This window comes from Megalops cyprinoides, chromosome 4 (genome assembly GCF_013368585.1).
Source record: "Megalops cyprinoides isolate fMegCyp1 chromosome 4, fMegCyp1.pri, whole genome shotgun sequence".
Lineage (NCBI taxonomy): Eukaryota > Metazoa > Chordata > Actinopteri > Elopiformes > Megalopidae > Megalops > Megalops cyprinoides.
This window is the reverse complement of record NC_050586.1, coordinates 13676323-13701953: the sequence shown is the minus strand read 5'-3', so window position 1 is coordinate 13701953 and position 25631 is coordinate 13676323. Positions and strand designations below refer to the sequence as shown.

The window sequence follows — 25631 nt, the reverse complement described above, 5'->3', positions numbered from 1 at the left end:
CTCCAGGAACTCACGTAGGAAGAAACTCAATAGCAGTACATCAGACGTGTCACATCAGGACATGAGACAGCGAGAGGACAGATCATTCTTTTAATGAGCTGAGTGAATGATCACTCAGGACCGATGACAGTCAGAGCTTGTATCTACACACTTGGAGATGTGTGTGTGTGTGTGTGTGTGTGTGTGTGCTGCTGCTGCCCTGGTAGACCTGTCAGGGCTGAATTATTGCTGCCTTCTGTGTGGTGGGCACAACACTGGATCGGATTGACTATCGTGTCATCTCGGCTGCTCCTCGATCTCCCAGAGATAAACAGATGGCACCTGTTCCTGACAATGTAAATTGAACATAAACAACGGGAGCACCCCAAGCTAAAGCAAAGAGAAAATAAATGAAACATGCGCCTCTCCTTCTGTTAATGTTGAGTTCAGGAGTTTGACTTGGAAGTGTGCTTTCATTCTGTGTGTTGTTCCTGTGGGTCAGGCCACTCCTGAGGATTAATGCGCAGTTAATTTGGATGTTGAATTCTTTCGCCAGGGGACAGAACCCAACAGTAAAGAAGCAACAGGTTTTGGAAAGGCACTTTGGGTGAGGAGGTCCTGCAAATAATACTTAGTTGGGGAAAGAAACTGATTATGCACCAGTTTGCTTGTCATTGAAAGTGCACCCCTCTTTTCAAATACAACAACCTGGCTGTTGCCTGGTGCAGTGGCCACCTCCTAATTCTGCAATTAGGAACACACCCAGTTTGGACATGAGATCATGAAGATCAGTAAGGATCCACTTCTTCTCTTGGTCTCAGGCTCTTGTTTGAATAGGCAAAATATGAATTTTCATACAGAGTCTTCATCTGTGCTTAAAATGAGGGACAACCACTGTATTGCATGTCTCCAAAATCATATTGCCTGCAGGGATTAGTTTACAATAGGTACAATTGTTGGTTTGCTCTTCTTCAAAGGAACATCGTAGCTCATGTAATTTTGAGGCAGGTCTGAATGAATTCCTACCTTGGAAGGGTAGAAACCTCCAAGTGAAAGGCAGAAATCTCATCAAGCTGGGTGATTGCACAGAGCGGACAAAGTCACAAGGTGCTTGTGGGGTTGCTGGCGGATGTTGATTGCAATGCATTGTATATTTTGTAAAAATCTGTTGGTATTAAAGACATGTTAGAGTAGATGATAAGCATGAAAGCTGTGATTTGTTGTTCTTGAAGTCCAGAAAAGAAAGTAGTTTTCACCACGGAATGAAAACAGATTTTTTCTCTTCATTCTGAACAGGAAGACTCATGTTTCCTTTTCCCAGTGACTGCCTCCCCAGCTGGTGACTTCTTTTTAAATTTAACAGTCACACCACCCTTTATCTGTACCATCTACTATAATATGCTACACTCTTTTGCTGACAAAATCATGGAATAAAATGCTATGAAATACACAGAAGTGAAATGGATGACAGTCCTTATTATTTATATTCCTGCCATTTACTTTTTACTAAGATTTAGCCTGCAGTCACAGTAAACACCTTGCTGCCTGAGCTACTCAGGACCCGTCTTTCTCCACTTCTACACTGAATGCAGGTGAAAATGTTCCTGTTTTCTCTACCACAGCCCACTGTATTTGCAGGTTGCCCATGTCCATTGATACCAGATTTTGCATTTTTAAACCAGATGGTGCTAGGTAGAACTAGGTACTAGGTAATCCATGTTTATATGCCTCTTTCAAAAAGAGCTGTATGTTTGTCATGATATAGGAGATTTTCCATCAGCATGAGTGATATGCCAATGGCCAACTATTTTCTTCATTCATCCTATAATTGTGAAAATTCCTTGAAAGTTAAAAATGTATTTGTCAGAAGTAGGCAACTTTTAAATAACAGTTTTGTTTTGGAACATTAGATAATTTTTGCTTCTTGTACCAGGAGCACTTATTTCTCATTTTCATATCCGCTCTTCAAACTGGTACTATTCATTGGGACCCAGCTAATTAAATAGCCCTACTTACTTTTTGTTGCAGATTTAGTTGCCTTCTGATTGAGTATTATTCAGTTGTATTTTGAAGTAGTATTGTGAGGCTTCAGTTAAGTTCCAGTGATTAATGTCACTACACTGTATCATCTCAAAATGTGGATGTCATTATGGAAAATGACCTACTAGAAATGTAGTTCTGTTCATCAATAAGTGAAATATTGTGTGTGACAAAGGTGTTATTGGACTGCAAGATGAGGATGAGAAGCAATGCTAATAAGTGGTTGTTATCATATGAACATTTGTAATTAGCCTACCATCAGAATTATGTTGACACAGTGAGGTTTATTCTTAAATTTCAAAAAATGTTTCAACTACAGGTTTGCCCATCTGTTTGAGGGCCAGAAAGCGTCATTTTAAATGTGTTAGTTTTCATCCTGTATATTTGTGTGTGTGTGTGTGTGTGTGTGTGTGTGTGTCTGTGTGTGTTAGATTTTGTTATTTATTCGTTTAATTCAAAAAGGTATGGGGGAGGCAGTGAGCAGAGCCAGCAGATTCGATTGCAGCAAACAAAATAGGATTTGTTGATGGGACACGGCGGCTTTTATGGCTCTGAATGTCTCAGCTGTATCAAACAGTTTACAGGGAGCCTTGATGGGATTGAGTTTTTATTCCAGCATGAATCCTGGAGACAGTGCAGGCATAGGCATCATGTTCATCATTGTTCTGAACCAGGAGGAACGCAGAGGTTTCCCCTTAGATATGAGGAGGGGAGCCTTCTGTTGAAGGGTTGAAGACAGCATGTTGGGCTGCGTCTTCAACCAGTTTTTCTCACTGCTAAATTGTTTTGGTGATACACAATGATGGCACACCATGTGAGAGGCTGAAATAATGAACACAGGAAATAACCTGGTATGAATTTTGTGTTGGTGTGGAAAGATTAGAGGAGAATGACAGGAGCACAAAGACTCCTGTGGAAGAAGCATGTGGCTCAGATAAAATGCATTCAGACTTGACAGACACAATTCTGGCGATTGCTCTGCTCCCATGGCTACTGTTCTCGGTCAAAACCGATTTCATTCGTGTACAAATTGCTCTGAAGAGACTGATGTTGACTGAAGACAAGCAAAATTGCTTTAATTGTTCTCTCAATGTTGTGCATTTTTATTCTTTTGATGTTTATGAGGCAAGAATGAAAATGCAAACATTTTCTAAGGGGAAATCACGTTTCTCTTACAAATACTGGGAAGATGATAAAAATGAAAAAAATATATCAAAGAGTCATTTTGGCTTCTCAGTGTTTCGCTGACTCTCATCATTGCTTCAGAGTCTGGTTATCACAATTTACACTGGTGGTAATTTATTATCACATGCCTACTGTAGGCAGTACTAACTCATGAATGTTATATTCCCTGTGTTGCAATTAAGCAAGTCACTTGCGTTCTAGCTTTCAAGCCTGTGGTTTTGTAGTGGTTTAACAAGGTGGTTTCCCTCCTTTGGATTTGCAGGAACCAGCAGCGATGCTCTTCCAGACTCCCTGCCATCTGTCCCGGGCACGCTCCCACACTTCCTACAGGAACCAGAGGACGCTTACATCATCAAGAGCAACCCTATCAAGCTGCGCTGCCGGGCTGCGCCTGCTCTGCAGATATTCTTCAAGTGCAATGGAGAGTGGGTGCACCAGAACGAGCATGTGTCCCAGGAGTACTTGGATGAGAACACGGGTAAGAGACCATCACCATCCCATCTCAAATGTTACACATTCCCTCTAAGTAAGTGGTAAACAAAACACAGAAATTAGCACCGTGGTGGTGTCACATGCTGTGGGACGCTATGGGACTCCCACCCTGTTTTTAGAAGCCGTTTAGATGCATGTTCCCTGTATGACACAAATGAGTTTGTGGTTGGCAAGATGTGCTGACAATATGCTTCACTCTGAGAATTAATGTTACGAGGCTAGGTTTTGCTATCTGTGAATTAGCAATATTCCCAGGAGGAAGCAGGCAGTGGGGCTCCTCTGTAAAATGAGATGAAAACTGCAGTGTAATACAGGATTATATTGAAGATCATATTGAAGTGACCTGCAGTGAAGGTGATCCACTGTCACACAATTATAGCCAGATTACAATGGGATCAGCGTGATCCCCACAGAGTGTACGGTTAAACAGCCCTCTCATCAAATGGAAGCAAGGAGGAAGATAAAAGTCAAACATACTTAATGTCCAGCCTCACCAGACAAAATGGTAGTGAACGAAGACGACAGTGTCACGAAACCATGTAGCTGTTTTATCGTCTCAAACAGAAAGCGTGGTCCTCACCTGGGAGTACTGCTGAACCGTAGTGACATCAACTAAAGAAATCAATACAATAAACATGTATACAAACTCCAGACACTAACAGAGCAGGACCAAGTCCTGATGTGCGGTCGATCACCTGTTAAATACAATTAGGAGATACAACACGTATGCATGATGCAGCTGCTGTTAATCACACGTATATTTATATCCATTTGAACAAGGAAATGTCTAGTGTTATGTAATATTGCCCCTGACAGTGTCATTCTGGTGTGACAGAGTGTGGGCCATTCGTTCATCATTAATGTGTAAATTGACAGGATTCATGTCCAGATGTCTAATTTGGAGATCAGCAGCCACTCCAAATAAATAAATATTTAGAGCCCATCGGATGTTAAAAATGGCTATCAACAGCCAAATACATCAATTCCTACAATGAAAATCAGTCATTAACAGTCTCTTTAATGTTATTTGAAGGATATTGACCAACAGTTAATTTGAAGCTCAGAGTCTAGGACACAAAGATTAATTGCACTTTGTCCTTCCCCGGGTGTTGAATTACATTATGTACTGTGTATCTGTTCAAAGTAAAAGCAACATGGTACATCATCCTTAGTGCATGGTTCACTGGATCACAGCAATTGAATTTGAAATTCAGAGCAAAGCAGCCAATTTATATTGATAAACGTTCGCTCTGGCACATTTATTGTTTTTTTGTAACACTGCTGATCCTCCATTTGAACTCTCCTCCCCTCACAGGACCCCACCCACCTCTTGTCTGGTACAATTCGTAGTTTGAGTTCACACTCAGCCCTGTTTCAGACGCTGTGCCTCTAGATTAAAGTTAGTCGGAGCTCCATGATACACGTCTTGCTCTGCCTCGGGGTACAAAGAGCTTATCTTGTGCTCAGAATATTAAAGGTGGAAAACCTCAAGCAGCGTCTTTGCGAGCTGTAGATGAAAGGGAGCCTTGAACAGTTCACATTAGTGCCGTTAAAACAGTGTCAGAAGCAGGTGTATGAGGATCCGCGGAGCAGCTGCTGTTGATGAGATTCCAGTTTTATTTCCTGTAGGGTTTTTCCGGAGAACAAAGTTGATGCGGTGCCTCTTCTGAAATATGCTCTGATTAGTCTGTGTGAAAAGAAGCCTGTCTCTGTATTCACAGAGGCCCCTCTGCAGGATAGGGCGTTTAATTGCTTCTGGAAGTTCATTATTGTGTGATTGCTGTGCTGTGAAATTGTTGTGTGACTGATAATGGGGAAATGAAAAGTCACTATTGTGATTATTTTAGCTCCATTCGAGAAGAAAAGTGGGAAAGTTGCTAGTTTTTGCAAGGTTTTTGCACTGGCTCCCATTTTTCCCCCCATGCAACCATTTTGCAGCAAGAACGATAATGGATTGGTTTAACTGATTAGAAACAGTAGAGGCTGGAAACTCTGCCTAGTTGTTTCTATATTGCCTCAAGCAGGGCTTGGTTGAGGCCTAGATTCTGGCTGGGTGCAGAGAAGAACATAGTAACTCCATTTTGGAGTTAGAATGATGACATAAAAAGAACAAACTAATATTTTCATTGTTAAATGTTCATTTGTATCATATATGCCCCCATTTAGTCTCAACATTTGTAAATATTAAAATGCACCCCTTAGCAATCATTAGCGTTGCATGAGACCAGCTGCAACTGAGATTAAATATTTAATACGTTGTGGACTGTTTTAAGATTTTTTTTTCCAAGCACTGTAAATTTGCCACACTTGCGTTTGTAGATGTGCCATTTTATGATCTGATGAAATCCATACCCGCAGAATTTTATTCATTTTAAGTGAAAATGAAAGTTTGTTTTAGTTTCTGTTTTGCAGTTTTCCACCTCTTTGACTTTGATTGCTCCCGTTTTCGCATGGATTAGTGCTGAATTCAGTAAAACAGCATGTGCTGTGCGTAAAATTTCTCCACAATAGCACACAGCTGTAGGATGGTGTCTGCCTCATCTCCTGTTCAGGTAATGAAAGATTTGTCAGCTTTAATCTCTGAGATTTACCTGCAATGCCTGCTTTGTGTCTTGAGACACTGCATATTGGAGTTTCTCCTGTCTTTGTTTGTCTCTTTTTTTCAATGGAAAGAAGAGTAAGAGCTGAAGTTTTGAGTTTGTATCCTCCTGTGCTTTCTTAGGTGCATCTCTCTCCATTCTTCCTAGCATAACAAATATTGCGAGTCAAAGCAGTGTCCTACCACATTTGCCCTTGCACGTTTTGTCTCTGCAATAAGAAAGAATATTAGATATTTTTTTCAGAAAAAGGTCGGTGAATTTCTGCTTAATCTATGTGACAGTATTTCATTTTGAATTTGAGGTGTGCAAATTAATCTCTTTTCGACACATAAACCAAGTGAAATGGGATGCCAAGTCCATCTGCGTTTTGAAATGAAGCACTTGCTGCTTGTTGAATTCACTCCAGATGCAGTACTCCAAACTATATTATTGCTTCTCCAAATGCACCTAACCTAAAACATTATCTGTACTTATCACATTTTCACTGATTTTGATACAAGGAGGTTATCAAATTGTTGATCCATTTTTTATGTTACCCCCCCCCCCCCCAGTAGCACCCTAGAGAGCAATATTTTCCCTCTGAAGATAGACTTTAACTTTTGACTTTTGCTCTCTTTACCAAACTTTCCTCTGTAGCATTACCCAGACAATTAAAAGAGCCAGTGGGTCCAAGTGGTTTGCAATTAAAAGGGCCCCAGAGTGCCCCTGCCCCCACTGGTCACACGCCCAGTTTTATATCAGCATTAAACTCATAACCACTGATAACAACATCCTTTTACGGCGTGCTGCCGCAGCCCAGTAATAGCTGGCAAAATTGTGCTATGGATTAAGCAAGTTAATCGGCTGGGCAGATCTGCGATGAATTGGGTTTTATTGATTAGGACATGGGCCCTCAATGCCACGCTGTGTGGGTGATACGATCTCTCATTTTCCAGTCAGGCAGATGAATCACACCCACAGATAAGCGGCGCAGCAATGCCCTTGAGTTGGCCATCACAGAGGACTCCGTCACAGGGCACCAAGTGAGGACATGGCACAAGGATGGCTCGTACTGAGTGGAGCTATGTCCTCATCCCCTTAGCAAGTTCATTTGGGATCTAGGTATTTTTTCCTGACACAGCCTATTCTTTTTTGAATTCACTTCAAAATGTTATAGGCATGTAAACCTGTGTTTGGATGGATTTTGGAGAACACAACATCATTGGATGACAGGAGTACAAAAACTGCTCTTCTCTGTATTGCTTCTAAGCTGACGTTGTTATTGTTCATTGAGTGTTACATTATGCAGCTTTGAGCCATTAAGTTCTGAAATGTTGAGAGCCGCACAGAAATGAGGATCAGAACAGCTGTGATATTGCTGCCATTGCTGTTGACTAAATGTTATGTAACACTGAAGTGTTGTGACATGAGTGTTGAAAACATCAGGTAAATGAAAGGAGTCTGTGTGCCTTTGTAACTGGTGGACTAATTCCTTTACCACTACTCATGCTCCCATTTGAAAATACAAATTCAATAGTAGTAAAAGCTTGGACATGTTTTTCAGGCAACTGCCGTTTATCACTGAATTGTGCTAAATGTTCTCTCATCCAGCAGACTGGATGAAACACTGTCACACAGAAAAAATGGCAAAAAGGGAGGCGCTCCCAGAGATTAGGTCTGAAGATCTGTTCCATTATCTGTATCCAATGGCCATCCTCTCTCAAAGTGCCCGCGTTACGCCTAATGGCAGATGAATATGAGACAAGACGAGGCACGTCTCCTGACACCGCGGATGGCCATGTCGCTTATTCGGGCTCATCAGTGTTAGAGAGGCTCTAGACTCCCAGGCGCACAGCACGTGATGCTGACTCTACTGTGGCACACTGTCAGAGCGGTCACCTTTTGTGGTGGTGGTGGTGGTGGGGGGGTCGTCCTCTCACTTTGATTGCAGATACCGGCCCAGCAGAGGCCGGAAACCCGAAGCATTTTAAGTAGGATCATTAAAGATAACAGACAGATTTGCAGGCACTTCAGGGATAAGTGTCAGCCTTGTGTTTCAGTCAATGATGGATTTAGAGTCAGGGTCAATGCTTTTTTGTCAACAAGTGCCTAATAAAACCTAAAAGACACTGAGATATATGCATAAAACTGCCTGATATCTAACCATCTAAATAGTTAATTGCAGTCCCCTTATTAAAAATATATCCCTGGTCTTGTCACAGAAGAAAAGGAGATAGATGTGAAGGGACCAGTGCTGAGCTCAGTAATCTATCCAATGAAATTGAGCATGTGAATGGAAGTCATCTATAAACGGAGTAACACTGGTAACAATGCCAGGCTAATAACTCCAGAATGATAGGGAGCTAATAACACCAGATTCTGTCAGGTTTAGTGTCGTGATAGACTGTTATGCACACACCTCATTATCTTTTTTTCCAGCATTGTCTGAATTACCTCCCAATTCACTGTGGCAGCAATGAAGCAGCAGCAGGGTAGAGTGTTGAGGAACAGGGTTTATAACTTACAAAGGTTGCCAGTTAAGTTCCTCAGTGGGGCATTGCTGTTGTACCCTTGAGGAAAGTACTTAACCTGAATTGCCACTGTAAAGGCCCATCTGTATAAGTGGGTAAAATATAAAAATTGGAAGCTATGCAAGTCGGTCTGGATAAGTGTCTGCTAAGTAACTGTAATGTAATGTAACATAATGTACAGCTACAACAGAGATTATAATACCATTTTAACCAACGATAAATTTAAGGACAAACATTGTTATTTAAGGATTACATTTTATGTATGATTTTGAGAGGAGATGCCAGTTTTAATCTCATCTTTTCCTTAAACCGCATCATCCGTGACCTCAAAATGGACTGTTGATGATAATCTGGCAGATGCAGCATGAATGTGACCTCGCGTTTGGCCTGGCACATGGATATATGTAAATTTATGTAAAACACTGTTTGCTTTTAAAAGGGGTGGCCTGCGTGTCCCCTCTGTTTGCTGTGTTAAATGCCACCAAGACCTTCACGACTTGCTGCACATGCCGACGAACGTGGCTCTCTCCAAGCCTTACTGCCTGGGCACTCAGCCTACCTCTGTCACCCTGTGGATTAAGCAGATCACAGCAAGCAACAGCTCGACGGCAGCCTGAGCCCTCTACTAGAGTGCCACTGGCGGGTTAACACCCTCCCAAATCTGTCAGAGACTTGTGAATTATCACATGCGGTGAGCTCCAAGCTATGAGTATCCATTCCAGAAGGAGAGGACAAACTGGTGATGACAGCCACCGGGAGACGTGCGCTGTACGATAAGCGTGCCAGTACTCTTGGTGCTCCCCACTGTGCTTATGCAGATCCATTCACACTTAATGCCCAAATCTAAGGGAGAATGTGTCTCCTCTTTGTCTGTTTTAAGAGCCCCATTTGATATGTAATTTGTAATGTTGCTCTAATCTCTAATCTCAGAGGACGAGGACACCTGTTCTTCAGAGTGAGGCTCCGCAACGGACAGAACACAAAGGAGAATCCGTTTAGCAAGGTCTCGTTTGAAAGGAACAGCAACGTGAAGCAATGGTGTTTTACACAGGGTAGTTCAAATACTCAAATACTGATAGTACAGGTTTTTGAAATGTGAAATGTGTTTTATTATTTTTTTTATTTAGCAATTTTGCCACTACACTGGGACCTGGTCTGCAAAAAAAAGGCTGACTAACTGTGGATCAGTAGCCCTGTGGGTTTGCAGACGTAATTTCAAGATCTCCGGCATCAAGATGCGCGGCTCAGGTATCGGGAGAGATCTTTGACCCGGTGTTGCGTTTTTTGATGTGGTGAATGCTATCGTCTGTGAGCAGCTTGCAGATGGGCAGGCAGGGCCCTCGCGCTCTCCATGTAGATTAGAGACAGAGGGAGATTGGCAGATGCAGACAGCCCCGACACTGCAGGGGAGCGGAGTTCTGACCGCTGCAGATAAACAGCCTCCGCTCCCCTCACCTGCTGGGAGGCTCGGGAGGTGTGGGCAGAGTAGGGCCGCACGCGCGTGACAAACAGGCAGTGACACCGGCTCCCCTTCGGTGAATCTGTCGTCCTCTCGCACTCATCCATCCAGCTCCTCCAATGCCGCAGCATTGCTTTTTTTTTTAACCACTCTTTAATGGCTGTTACAGCAAGATATGATGTATACCCGGCTTGAAGGTGTCTCTGTAAAGCAGTTTTTAAATTGAACCAGGCACACAGACAATAGTACTCTCTTATACGTGGGATTGTATTTTATTCTTTTTTGAATTCTTCTGCGATCTGGTTCTTGTACCGCATGATGGGGAAGCGGGCCGTCTGTTGGAGTGTGTCTTGATGACTTCCTATCTTAAGGACTGATTGTAATATTTTCCGTGCCACTCCAAACAAAGGGTATCTTTGATCATATTCCATTCTGTATCTGTATTCTCTGCACCACCTCTCTGGAGGCCAGACCAGTCAGGATTGACTGAGCTCTTCCCTGTGGGGCCGTGAAGCTGTTTTCTGTGTTAGCGCTTTTCGCCGACATTCGGCATCTCTTCGCCACTCAGAATCCATCACACCCTCGGTTCACATCAGCGGAGCCTCAGGCCAAGGAGGGCTCAGGCGGCGCAATCCGGCACGGCGCTGGAGATCAAACGGGTCGCGACAGGGATGGCTTTGACATCTGTCTGTGCCGGTGTCTGACACGCTGTTGACATCTGTTCCCGGTGCTCACCCTGTAAATGCGTTTTCAGCCCCTTGAGAGCCCCAGGCGTTTGATCCAGACGTGGGGTAAGAGCAGAGTGAGTTTTGTGTCAGCTGCCAGCTCAGCTGACCAGCTCATTTAGCATAATACCTGGACGACCTGCCATTGGGTCCTGCTAGTCACTTCAGTACAACACACACTGGAAATGACATCCAGTCATCACCTAGAGATGCTACAGTGTGTGGCGGAAGAGCTGAAGTGAGAGGTTGGTAAAGACGGTTGTTGGCCAAATTCTTGTTGTAGGTGCTTGATATAGAATTGCAGTCATTATATATCTGATGTGTGCTGTTTAGTTACTTGTGGGCCAACTGAGAAAGACTTGTTCATTAATACATCAGAAGTGCTTTCTAAAGAAACTTACAACAAGACCGATAACAGTATCAGGAAAAAGCCAGCTGACCATATCTGCTCTCCAGTGTTCTGCCCTTCTTTAATTGTTTGCTTTAAGTGCAGAAGAACACCTCCACGCTCCCCTAAAGTTGGGAAGGATAATCAAATCTTAAAGCTCTATTGAGCCTTAGCCAGCAGTGAGACTCAAGCTGCAATCAGGAGCGGAATTAACACCGGAGATGCCCAGGCTCTCAAAAATTACAGTGTGTCCCGTTTCCCAATCCCTCCTTTAACAAGCCTATCAAGGACACAAACGAGCCAGCGATCGCTTTTCTCGATTCTGTCTCAGACCTTTGAAAGCATTAGGTTTTGGTTTTTGGAACCATTATCACGGATGTCATTTTGTTTTAAGGAGAAATGTTCGCTCCCTCCCCACAACGGGCTTCCAATTACATGGTTTATCAGTGGGCGTATAGCCTAATGGAGGCTGCTGATAACAGTCTGATTTGCATTGATCTCTGTGCACTAAAAAATAAAAAGTGTGTGATCGTATAACGTTCCCAAAGGCAGGAAAACACACCATAATGGAATCATTATATCGAGGTAAGAAACGTTTCTGCGTGTAAGTGTGTGTGTGTGTGTGTGTGTGTGTGTGTGTGTGCCTGCGTGCATGTGTGTGTTCATGCACGGGAAGGGTATCTTATTTCTGAGTGTATTTTGAATTAACATTTTAAATGCTCAAGTTGTTGTGTTTAATAGCAATCACTACTTTGGGTGCCTTTTATGATAATCGTTATGATTTCTTTTCATATTGCGTGAGAGCTCCACCTTAGGGGGTTGGGGCAGAGGAAACGAGAGCTTAATAGAGTGTGACATTAATGTACCAACACTGTTTTTTTTTTCTTCTTCGCTTAGAGCAAAGTGTTGTGTTCTGCAGGGAAGGTTTGAACCCTTAACCCTGTCTTCATCTTCACATTTAAGCTCACGTTTAAGATGGCTCTCCTACAGAATGTGGTCCTTGGGAGATAAAGGTGCAGCTAGTTTAAAGGCATGCAGAAGCATTGAAATCTCCCGTTCAAATAGCCTGAAAAGAACAGGCATTTACTTGCCACTTCAGACAGGGTAAAACCAGGCTTTTGAATGTTCTGTTCCTTCTTCATTTGTGGGAGGGAAGACACATAATAAGAACAAGTGGATCTAAGCATAATCACTGTTTGGAAGCCCCTGCCTCCTCTAGGAAAAGCAAGGATCAGACAGGAAGGAATAGAAAAAAAAATAAAAACCACAGGTGCTTGTCAGCAGCGTTCTAGGGAAGGCTGGGAGAAGTCTGACAAGGGGCCCGGTGCGCACGGGAAGCTGTGTTAAAGAGAAGTGGGGAAGCTCCTCAGAGAGTTTGGTGTGTCAGCCAGGTCACGAGCCAGTGCGCCAGAAAGGGGTCTGCCCAGTGCACACCCTGCACTGTAGAGATGTGTAGACTGCAAAGCCATTTTTGTAGCGTTGCCCCCCCCCCCCTCCCCGCTGCTTCTCCACGGGGGAACCACAGTGCTGTACCGCGAATTAGGAAACAGCGATGGAATATGATCTACCAACCTTCAAGCCACAGCTTCGGCCCTAGAGGCAGGAGCTGAAAAAGACATGCCGTTTCTTTTGTTCCAGCCTCATCACATTCAACCACGCTCACAAAATGATGAATTTCATGACAGAACAACACATAAGGAATGTGTAAGGTGGAAACACAGTAAACATGATGCACCAGCCAATCAACACATCATGTCACAGTGAGAGTGGCTTTGAGCATCTATGTTCTGTGCTTTCAGTGGCAACAATTTTGCTTTGGGGGAAATGCTGATACGTGGACACATATGAAAAGAATATATCATATGTGAACACAGGAGTGTTATTTAGTTAGCTTTCTGAACTTGTGGTGCTACAGGAATTTCCCTTTTTTGCTCTAAAAATCCCACATTCTCATTATTTGAGTTCCATAAGCATGTTTACAAAGAGATGTAAAATGCAAATACTGCAATACAGTTGTGATAATAGTTCCCCCATCTTGGGCTTCCAGGGGTCTGCCAAGAATTACATTTGGTAATCGTTGGCATAAACTGCCACCGGAACATCCGTTTGTTAACGGATCAGGAGGCTGCTCTCATCGGCACAAGCCTGTTCCTCATGGTCCGCACGCCATCCAAGCCAGCGAGCCAAGCCGCTGCAAAACAACAGGCGAATGCCGCTGGGGAGATCAGATTAGCATCACGGAGCTCCTCCCACTTGGCTCAGAGAGGCCTGACCCCCTTTTTAATTCTGTTTTTAGCAGATAGCCGCTTGTTCCTCCTCTGGGTATTTCAGCCCTTTGGAAGGCTCTGTCAAGTGCCTTGGCACAGCACATAAAAAAAGAGACAGGGCTGGGAAGGGAAGAAATCAAGAGGTTTAGTTTAATAAGGGCTGTCAATGCCGCTCTGCTTTTGAATAAACAGGGATGACGGATGACAAAGCACCGACACTCTGGTCTGCCTCTCCGGCGCACCACCTGTCGTCGACAGTTCGTCCTCAAGGAAAAGCGCCTTTCAGCGGGGAGAATAGGGCCCTTTTTCATTAGCATATTACTCAGGGATTCTTTTGGGGGATTATATGCAGTCATTAGTCATGATTTTCTTCCCCTACCTCTTCCCCCCCAGGTGCAGTCACTGCCACATCTCTGAAGGGAAATTATGAATTGTCGGAGCAGCATTGTACCACCCCTCCCATGTCACCATGAAACATTTGCTTCACTGGCGCTTTATATATTTCTGTGTAACTGTTCAGTTCCATTGTCTGCCCCAGAGAACTAGGACCATCATATTTCTTGTTTACAGAAAAAAAGACATTTTTACTTACAATCCCTGTTCTCCTCTGAGACACCAGTGGCCTTTGGGAACAATATATATAAAAAGGAGAAGTTTGTTCAGTTGTTAACACCAGTTTCACCGCACGCAAATGTCTCTTTGAATTTGCCCTTTTTATCTCTCCCAGTGAGCAATAACAATAAGCCAAGTGCAGTAGCCTGCTGCTTTTCAGTCAGACAGGATTAATGGTTACTTATCCTGCACGCTGAAATGGTTTTCATATTGTACAGTCAGTCTGCTGTTTGACTTCCAAAAAACATGACAGGTTTGCGCGTGTTTATTTGAGTTTATGAAAAAAAAAACAGAGTGGAGTTTGATGAAACTAAATAGATTGGTCTTTATTCTATCCCTGGAGCCTTGCATCTTCTCTCTAATCCAGTATTTGTGAGGCCTGCAGGCAGCAGAGTTTCAGAATCGGATGGAGAAAATACACATGACAGGTCTTAAGCCGATGACTCAGATTAAAAATTGAAGGCTTTACCAATCCAAAACTATACCACAGAGCTGCTAAGACTTTAAGATGGAGTTTGCACTCCTGCTCTAAGAAGATACGGAGGCGAGGGCCTCCTTTTTACTTTTCAAGGGCTGCAGAAAGGAGTCGGGTTTTGCAGGACCAAATGTTTTTTGCGACCCACAGATTTTCTCTGAAGTGGAGCCTGTGTCATATGGGACTGTCTTTTCTGGCACCCATGTTAATTGGCTTATGCAGCTGTGTCCGCCCATTTTGATATCCTCAGTGCTTTTTGGGAAATGGAATCGGGAGTCTCCCTAGAGGTGATTCTAGTCTGAGCCACACAGTGTTCTTCCAGACTTGGACCCCTACAATGTTGCTTCCAGGCAAGCTAAAATGGTGAAAAATCTTTGAAAAGTTGATTTGATGTCCACCTCTTTATACCTTTAATATTTAGTTTTATTACTTCATAGCACCAGTTGCCTATTTAAGGGTTTAGTTTGCACATCAATGCTGTATTTGTTATTGTGTAATATAAACACGCTTAGAGAAGTGTGCATAAAATGCACATTATTTTGCTTATTTTACTTTAAAATTCTTTCCCATACCTCTCCAAAAGCTTTTTGACTGACAGACCCTTATCTGAAGTCCATTGTTTTAGTTTAAGTCGTGGTGGACTAATACGAGAAGTGCTTCAGGATGAGGAAAAGTTATGTGGACCTGGCATTCAGAATAATTGATCAAACCATTCTTCCCTTTCAGTGACAGATGGGCTTAGCCCATCATGTTTTCATGACATGAAAAAGACCTTTTGAGTGGCTTGTTATTCGGTAAGGAAACACAACACTATGCAGACCTTTTGAATAATTTAACATTGCCATCTATGCAGGAGTTGGAATGTTTGGAGGAAACATAGTCACTAAAAAGTTTGTGGCAGCATTATGTGCAGTAAGGTATTTGATCGTACAGAAAAAAATCCCTGCTGCTTACATGTATCCATGCACGTTGTTTGTGTCATTACAAATAAATGAGCTGAAGTCTCATTCTCATTCAAGCCACATGTGAAATGACTGATATGAAGTGAGAATTTTGATATTTTTCCTGCAATTGATTGGATATGAGAGGCCACATGAAAGTCCACTGAAAAAAATGCTGAATCATACATGTCTAATGAAATATGGTTCAGTGCTTAATCCCTTATTTTCATCATGCTGCATGTGGCTTTCTCAAGACCGCGGGAGAGAAATGTGACCCTTTTCTAATTGATTCTCCTTCCGTTGGCAGGCCTGAAGATCCGTGAGGTGATGATCAATGTGTCCCGTCAGCAGGTGGAGGACTTCCATGGCCCAGAGGACTACTGGTGTCTGTGTGTTGCCTGGAGTCACCTGGGCACCTCCAAGAGCCGCAAGGCCACCGTCCGCATTGCATGTAAGTAATGTCACTGCCACACAAAAAGTGTCCCTGAGATCACTGGTTCCTGCATAGTGTAGAGGTGCTTCCTGTTAGCATAAAAGCCTGTCAGCATTAAGACCTTCATGTGAGTGAAACAAGGGTGACCTTAAAAGACAGCTGCTGACCACAGTACATAATATTGGAGCACATTTTGGCAAATAATGAGAAAGTCTAATTTATTCCTGTGTTATAGGTTTCTCGGGTAGTTTGTTCAAAGCCAAGGGCAACGTGAGTGACACATTGTGTCAGGGATGGGGACAAAGGGCCAGGCTGGACTTTACTCAGAGTGACACCCGCTTCTTATCTCCCTGAACAGACCTACGGAAGAACTTTGAGCAGGACCCCCAGGGGAAGGAAGTGCCAATCAAGGGCATGATTGTGCTGCACTGCCGTCCCCCAGAGGGAGTTCCAGTAGCAGAGGTATGACCCTCACTCCTACCCCACTGACATATCCAGCTGGAAGAAAAGGCCCATGGGCTGTGGAGGAAAGTGCTGACTTTTCAGTCAGTGTCAGAGAACCTTCTACCAGTGGATTTACTCCCCTGGTTCAATGAAAGGCATGTTTCCCTCTTTCATAAGTGCCTTGTTCAGATCATTTTTCTCTCAACAACATCCACCACTGTAGGTTTTGCCATTGATACTGTGGTGTAGCATCTCATGCTAACATAAGGGTTACATAAGGACGGCTCATGAATGCTGTCAACATGGTGTATCTACTCACAGCACTCATCTAATGTTAATTAGTAAGAAGCTATACTTCTGTGGTACATGTGTGGTTTTAGGGGGTTTTCGCTGTGGGCGATCTGTGTGCGATGAATGATTCAGCATTGAAATGGAAGGCTGATTTAGGAAGGTCTCCTTGAGTGCTCTGTGGGGCATCAAACTAGGAAATTCCATGAAAAAAAGCTTTAAGATAAGAATTCCCCTCAAGTCCTTTGTCAGCACGAATGAGCCTAGCAAAAGAGACAGAGTAAATAATGTAGAACACATGGCAGGCATCCACAGCTCAGTCGATGCCAGCATCCCTCCCGCATGAAATATTGAACTTTCAGCCGTGAGTGTGCTGAACTTTTACAGGCCTTATTTCAACTAGTCTCCAGGATTTACGCTTTCTACCCACTCACATAGAATATAAGCTGGTGGTGTGGAAGCACTGTAAACTTTCTTTGAGGGTTTCTGGTTTGAAGCAGTCTCCGTCAGTGATTAAACTGGGATTTGATCAATTGTACATCATCGGGGTTGAGCCCACTCTTAGTGACTTACGCCAAACACTGTGAGCGCCTCGGCTTTTCCTCTGGGAGTGAATTAGCATGGATTGAATGTGGAACTGTGGTTACCACTGTCTGCCTCATCAGCTCACTTTAAACAGAATCGCAGACAGGCGCATCTCACGCAACGTTTCCTGTGGTTCTTTCCAAAAATGGTCAGGATGCCAATGAGTTCCATAAGCTGCAGTGTAAATAATTAACTTCTGCTTGCACTGAGTGAATCCACACAGTTGAGATACATGTGACTCTCTGCAGAATTTGCTTTTAAAAGAACATGCAGTGCACTAAAAATAAATGTTTGCAAAATATTTCACCGCCTTGCATATTTTTGCTCCTGTCAGTACGAAAACACGCACACGCACACATACTACCATGACAGTCTGTTCCCCCTCGCAAATCCTGGGAGAGATCTCATAGATCAGATCCACACAAATCACCTGCTCTGTTGCTTAGGTGTTGCGGTGTTATTTCTGTCTGTCTGAGTCAGGGGAACCTATGACAGAACTCGAGGCAACTAAGTGGTGGGATTTTATGCATGTGAAGATGCGCTTTTTGACTGGTGCCAAGCAGAGAGTAAATTTGGCCAAAGTTTGTCGGAGAGGGGAAGAGATAGCCCGCGGAAGCTTTCACACTGCTCAAACATTGGGGGATACTGGCGCTAAAAGATCCGTGGTGCCCCCCCCCCCCCCCCCCCCCCGCCTAGTCACGCTGCCTGGAGCAGAACGCATCTTGAGGGCTTTCATCTCAACAGGGGTCTTTCTGTCCCGCTGTTGAACATTCGGCTGCCAGGTTGGCAGGCAGGGAGGACTTCAGTGTGGGCGGGCACCGGGGCTGCCACACCATTCGGCAATAACCAAAAGGGGTCAAAGTTGAGGCCATCGGTTTTCTCTTGCTCATGAGTCAAGACCCCTCAGGACTTTTCCTCAAGCTGTCTTCCTGAGGAAAGTCCTTGCACCCCACTGCTCAGGCACTCAGTGCTGAGGGATGGGAGTCACAGACAGCAGCAGCTGTTGCCCCCTGGGTGATGTGTGAAGACTAGGCTGGAGCTATTTTGCACAGTGAATGACCAATGTAGGTAAACTAGGACAGTGTCTAGACAGGCTAGGACTGGGGTAAAAAGTCACTCACTCTTTTTTTCCCTCAATCACCTCCTCCTTTCATAATGTATGCATCCAGTGCAAAACGTCACCAAAGAACTTGGCTGAACAATTGTCATTGGTATGAATTTACAAGTTTCAAAACTTCTTTGAAACTGCAGTAATATTACACAGTTCTACTTTATGTCAGGATCCTTTTATGTTCTGATATATCATGTTGTTATAGTGATAAGAAATGGGGAGAAAATGAATAAAATTAACAAGATTTAATGTCTCAATTTTATATCATGCATCTCTTTTATTTTATCCTTGAAAAAAAGAGCATTAATGTACATCCTCATTCATTTTATATTCCGCTGTTAAAATTGAGTGAGAATAAATGCATAGTTTAGCAAATATTTTGAACTAAAGGGAAATCCAAGAATCCATTATAGGATATGCTAAAAGGAAAGTGTAAAATCAGCAGTCAAAGTAAAGATTGTGCTGTTATTACTGCAATAGAATTTTCCCAACGCTATTTAACAAGCTTTGAATAACTTAAAAAAAGAAAAAAAAAAACCTAGCACCATTAGGCAAACATTAACCAGCAATTGCTTTGTGTGGTGTAATTATTCATCATGTCCAGTGATACAAAGTCATTTGAAGTGCTGGAAATATAATTATTAACTGACAAATATTATTGGAGGAATTATGGTCATGCAAAAAGGGTGATCAAGGGTTGATGTCACGTCGGAAACGTCACTGTCAAACTCAAGAGCGGTTTTCTGTAATGCCATTTCTTGAAAGCCATTACTGCCTTGGAATAACCGACACGACTGAGGTGAAACACAGCGGAGACATTAATGAAAGTCCAAGTTAATTTCATTGGATAAAACAAAACTGGATATTACACTTCACTTGTAATTGCCTTCTTGTCACATTCATTTCTTTTGAATTGAATGCAAATTATAATTATGCGTTTGTTTCAGACAGTCAGTGTAATGCGGTATTGTACATGATTGCAATTGATTAGTGAATATTCCGTTCACTGTATAACGAGTTTCAGAAAGTTTCACCACGGCAAGGCAATGCATTCTGCATCCCCAATAACTCCCACAGCTTGCAATTAGCATTAGCCATCTCCACAATCATAGGCGTCAGGCCTCTTCTGCTTAAAACTCATATACAGTATAAATACCAGTAATCATGCCTCTTCTGTGACAGCCCTGTCCTTGCACTGGATTTGCATGTATATTGTGGCATTCTGTACTTACACTCAGACACAGGCTTTTTCCAGCATCCCACCTCATACCTTGGTTATTTGTATTTCCCTTGCTTTCCCTCCCTGTTATTTTTTTTTACTCTGGTCAGAGCAGGCCTCCAAGAGAGCGAATGATGAGCTTCATTATCAAGCCAAGCAATTACATTCCCCAGGCCGGGCAGCACGATGAGCTCCCTCTATTTATTTCTCTGTGATAAGACAGATCTGGGTGGAATAGTAATGGGCTGCTGTGTTGCTCAGGGGGGGAGAGGTGGCATTTGGGAAGCAACGGGGAGGCGGTCCAGCGACACAACCTGCATCGTGTTCTGATATTTTTCCCATTAACCTCCGGAGTGGATAACACAGCGCCGGCCTAGTGGTGGGTGTGTGGGGGGGGACGAGGGGTGGGTTCCAGCCCCAGCCCTCTCCTGGCATGTAGAGAGGAATCGGGCTCACCGAGATATGAACGCACGGAGGCATGCAGAGTTCAGAGTCTTTGATGTGTCCGGGTGTGCGAGCTGCGCGTGCGTGTGTGCGTGCAGGAGCCTCTGGGTGGATTAGCGTTACACTTGGCAGTGGGTCTCGACACTGTGTTCGGAGGGGCACGGCGGTGTCTCCCGGTCCTCGGGGGATCTGTGTCAGAGCTGGTTAATCCCTGCAATTACGCTGATGAGGCGCACAGCGATCTAAGACCCCTCCCATTGCACAGACCCTCACGGTGTCAGGGCCCAGGGCACTGTGGAGTTTCGGCGCTGCTGGCCTCCGATTGCAGGTGGATGAAAAGTCACAGAAGCAGGAGGAACAAAGGAAAATAGCAAAAGATCATGCAAAGGTGACACCCTGAGATGCTGTGACTCAGCATTTTGTTCCTGGTCCTTCACCATTACACTGAAGTACTCTGATTTGGGGGAAAAAAAAAACCTTGGCTATTATGAAAGCAATAGAGCAAGGAGGAGCATAGAGGCTGGCAAGCCAATTTCCCTATTAAAAGACTTTAACCTTATTAAACTATATGCTCGGTGTCTAACCCTTTTCAGACAACGTTATCGTCTCTGCTGAAAATTGTGAGCTTACAGTTTCAGGCAAAAGAAATGCTGTAAATTGATGGAGCAAATTATCCATGCACTGTCATTCACAAAGATGGTTACCTTGTATGTACACCTGTCAAACGTCCCTAGCAGTTTTCTGCTTGCACAATGCCATCGTTTAGTGTGTGTTTGTGTGTGTTTGTGTGTCTGTGTCTGTGTGTATGTGTATGTATGTGTATGTATGTGTGTGTGTTTCATGCCTGGTGGGTCTCGAGATCCTTTACGTCGCCTTTGATGGGGGTCCCAGAAGGAGGCTGTAAGACCTTGATAGCAGACATGGTTAGGGGAAGCGACCTTCATAGCGCTGAAATGTTACAGTAATGAAATTAGAGGACCTCATTTGTGCGTGAAAACCCTCCGTCAAGGCTGACGCTGATGGCCGGGTTCTAATTGAAACAAATGTGCCAATTAGGCAAATTCATTTCTCACATCCTCTGCCACACACTTACCAGGCTAATTTGTATCTGTCCCTGAATTTTTTTTTTCCCCGCACTGTGAATCTTTTCATCATTACCCTACGGCTGCCCGCCGCGACAGCCCTAGAATGCAGAGCAGGCCTACCGCGGCAACACTGAGAGCTGATTGCGCCGTCCGTTAATTGCTGCTTTCAACATCCAAATTTCCCAGTTGAGATTAAAATAAATACATAAAGAGAGGAAACACTCTCACCATCGCATTACCAGATCAGTGAACATCCAATGACAGGCCGTTTTAATCATGAGATAACAGGGCCAGTGCAAGCCTTTTGTTTCCCTTCTTTGAACCCCATGTGACACTCGCAAAGTGTGACGAGACTGACTGAGGAGGTTCTCTACCTTCTCCTTCCAGTCAGCAGTGAGCATGTAAAGTTGGACAGTGTAACTGATTTTCTTGTAGTCGAGTGGCAGTCAGTCAAACCACGTTTGCAGGTAGCTTTTTTTTTTTTTTAAAAAAAAGGTGCAAAGAAACAAGTGGTGAGGGATGTGCGACACAGAGCTCTCTGGTGAAATGCTGGAGCCAGGAGCACTTGAGCTGCCTCCGTTCCCCAGCTTGTGAAGCAGAGCAGCAGAGCAAATGAAATTAAAAGTGCACGATGAAAGTGTTCTCTATCCTCAAAAAAAAAAAAAAAACAGCAACAAAAAAATCTGATGACAGCTTGACGCTTGACTTATTGATTTCCCAACATCCATTATTCTTTTGGGGCATACAGAAGAAGCAAAGCAATCTACAGTGCCGTGGCTCAGTTGTTAAAGTATTTCCGAGCGGGACGTAGCCATATAAACACAATCCTCCCTGGTATTTGTTTTTGTGTGTTTGTGTGCGTGTGCGTTTGGGTTGGAGGGTGTGTCTGGGGTGGGCTCTGTTTTTAAGTCACAACACCCTTTTATAAATTAGTCATCCCTGCAGCCCTGTCTCCCCAGCCAATTTCAAAGCCTAGACCCACCAGCAAATCTTTGCAATTTACAAAACCAGCGATGCAGATTTCTTAGCAGCACAGGGGCCAGCATACCATCATCAAGTTTGCAATTTATAATTAGTTTCACTCTCTGTTTCTATGTTGCTGGTAATTGCAGACAGTCCTCTGTTGTGTGGATAATGGCTGCTCTCCTAACCTTCTGTTATGCGTGTGCAGGTGGAATGGCTGAAGAACGAGGAGCCAGTGAGCTCCCTCAACGACGACAACATCGACACCCGAGCTGACCACAATCTCATCATCAATGAGGCCCGGCTGTCCGACTCCGGAAACTACACCTGCCTGGCTAGCAACATTGTAGCTAAGAGACGCAGCACCACAGCCACCGTTGTGGTGTTCGGTAAGAGTTTGTGTAGCTGCACATAAAATCTGCAAAACAAAATCCCCCAAAACAGCATGCATCACAACATGATTAGGTTAACAGTTTGTCACCACCCCTTTGTTTAATTAATATTTGACCATGCATACAGGAAAAACTTTTTTGGAGGACATAATGGAATGGCACAATTTACCGCAACCCATTAAAAATCAATGTGGAATTTTAAAAAGGCATAAGCCATGTATCATCATCTAATTTAAGACTGTGTTGTTTATTTCTGCTATTATCTTTGCCATTACTGTTATTAATTATTCATTTTCATAAGGCCTTAGTGCAAGGCAATGTGCAGGCTTTTAAAGTATTCAAATATAATTTGCAGACATTAACCACATGGCCTTGCGCATCACTCTGATTCATAAGTAATGAAGCACTCATGCCGTATGTACAAATAAAGAGTGCACAAAAAAAGACTCAGACCACAAAGTCGGCAAGGACTCAATTAGGGTGATTGCAAGGCTTGACATACCCTGTCCAAAGAGTTTGGTGTTTAGCCTTCAGGAATTTAACGCCAGCTTCGTAGTCATAGTCATGGAGTGTGAGAGCACAGACTAGAACAAGGATGAAGGAAGAGAGGATGGCCAGCCACATTAACAATAAGAGAAATAACAAGGGTATTCAGTATTTCTGCCAGGAAATGCACTTCAACCGCACAGCTAATGTAACTGCTGTCAACTTATTATGTGCATGCCATTAAACTCGTAGAGTTAGTGATGTCTTTATCCATAGACTGGTCTTTGTCTCTGATTCTCGGTTCTGTCTGCAGTGAATGGGGGCTGGTCATTGTGGACGGAGTGGTCTTCCTGCAATGTGCGTTGCGGAAGGGGAGTTCAGAAGCGTTCTCGGACCTGCACAAACCCTGCACCGCTCAATGGTGGGGCTTTCTGTGAGGGCATGTCCATGCAGAAGATTACCTGCAATGCTCTCTGCCCAGGTGAGCCTTCCTTGGTATCCATCTGGTTGCAAGTATTGTCATTTTATAGGTCATCCTGGTGGATCTGAAGTTTCTCCAGTTTATTGGTAAAAACAGTTCATTGTTAAAAAATACTAATATGACCAAGAAATTTGCTGAGTATAAAATAGTTCTCTTCAATTTGTAGCTATATAGTTAGCATCTAGCTGTCTTCAAAAATTACTCATTTTCTGTTTGTGCCTGAGCTACCTTAAGTTCAATTTCAACTTTATTGTCATGTGTATTCAAAATACAGTGAAATACTTGTGCGCCGACTCTCTCTGCCTTAACATGACGGGCACACCATCACAAAACCAACAAAGCAGGACACTACAGACCTACATAGACTATATACACCTTGCACACGTAGATATACATTATATACACAGAATACAGTACACAGTAACATTACACATTATACAACGACAATGTGCAGTGCATATGGTTGCGTCAGCTGTTCAGCAACCTGATTGCCTGTGGGAAGAAACTGTTACTGAGATGGGTGGTGCGTGATTTGATGCTTTGGTAATGTTTTTTAGATGGAACAGAGCATGAGCAGGTTGGCTGGTGTCCTTAATGATGTTTTGGGCTTTCCTTTTGCATCGAGTGGTGTAGCTGTTATGAAGTTGTGGTAGTTCTGTGCCAATGATTTTTGCTGCTGTCTTTACAGTACTTTGTAGCAGTCTGCAGTCCTGAGCAGTCAGGTTGCCAAACCACTGAACATATTAGCAACACTTCCAACATTGTGCATTTTATTGTCCCAAATGACTTTGCTACACATCCATACTCTAGTTTTAATTTTGAAAAGATTTTTACTAGCACAAAGATCATGGGGAGCTTGCTTCTTCACAAACAGACACATTGACAGATTAGTGTCTGAGTAGTGTAGTGTAGACATTTTCAAAGGTTGTTCAAAGGCTGTTAGTTATGGGCTATACTGTATGGGGTGTGTTAAATATTTTACATGTGATCATTTAGCAGATGCTCTTATCCAGAGTGACTAACAAAAGTGCATAAATAGTAAATAATGACATCAAAATGGTTAGGGTCTTGGCTAGATTGACTGTTTTCATAGTGAAACAATGTGTTTCATCACTTTCTGCATGTAAGATAAAGCAGTTTTGACCAGTATTTTTCTTTGATTCAAGCCACATTGACATAGTAGTAAATATTTCCCTATATTACAAGGTGAGTTGAAATTGCATTTACCTCTGTTGTTCAAAGGACAAATGGGAATGCAATAAATGTGAAAGAGTTTTCCAGGTGCAAGTATGCAAATCCAGACACTTGGGAAAGTGAATTAATTTGAAAGACATTTGAAAAAATGTTTACTAAATACTGCCCATCTGAGAAAATGTACAGCAAATTAAACAAGCTCCTTAGGGCGTGCAACTATCTTTTGATTTCATTTAGCCACAATTTGTATTCATTTTCACACATCAACCATTTACTCCACCAGGACTCACGTAAAAGGTGTCTTTCCAGTTCCATTCCTAGAAAAAGGAGTACATTTTCCATTCATAAGGCTGCATATTCACATGAAAAAATCATACAGTTTGTTAAAGAGAGCCATGTTCTGAGGTAGAAAATAAAAGGTGTAACCCACATTTAGAACAACGGTTGAAGAAAAATGCTAATATGTTGAAGATGAATGATTTCTGTACTACCACTTCCTGTTCAGAGAGGAGCTATTTGCTTAACCAAGGAGGTTTACAAAGCAGTCATGTGTGGTCTTGTGCACATGTCAAGCCTGCATGAAATACATGCTGTATTTTCAGTGCATGTCTGTTTTGAGATCATTTTACCTCCACATAATTTAAATGTGTTTTTTATATATTGTTGTATTATTTTTAATTTTATACTCCATTTATCATACCTTTTTATTTTATAGCCCCGGGAAAAGCCAACAAGTGATGGTATGCAAAGATACTGACAAACAGAAGCCCAAATAATGGTGTCCACATTTAATTTAATGTACACATTAATGAAATGACAGGAAAATTACATAA

At 43.1% G+C, this 25631-nt stretch overlaps 1 protein-coding gene across 2 annotated transcripts in view; it reads left to right on the top strand.

Annotated features, from left to right (window-relative positions):
• The window catches only part of unc5db (unc-5 netrin receptor Db), a 163387-nt gene that overhangs the window by 107525 nt on the left and 30231 nt on the right, over positions 1-25631 (top strand). Inside the window, exons 2-6 of one of the 2 annotated variants that reach the window (XM_036527213.1) lie at positions 3467-3682; positions 15981-16124; positions 16465-16568; positions 22454-22634; positions 23437-23604. In XM_036527213.1, coding sequence (XP_036383106.1) covers positions 3467-3682; positions 15981-16124; positions 16465-16568; positions 22454-22634; positions 23437-23604 — 813 coding nt within the window. Of the gene's footprint in view, positions 1-3466; positions 3683-11885; positions 11964-15980; positions 16125-16464; positions 16569-22453; positions 22635-23436; positions 23605-25631 lie in introns of those variants that run through there. The other variant, XM_036527214.1, reaches the window with a different exon arrangement.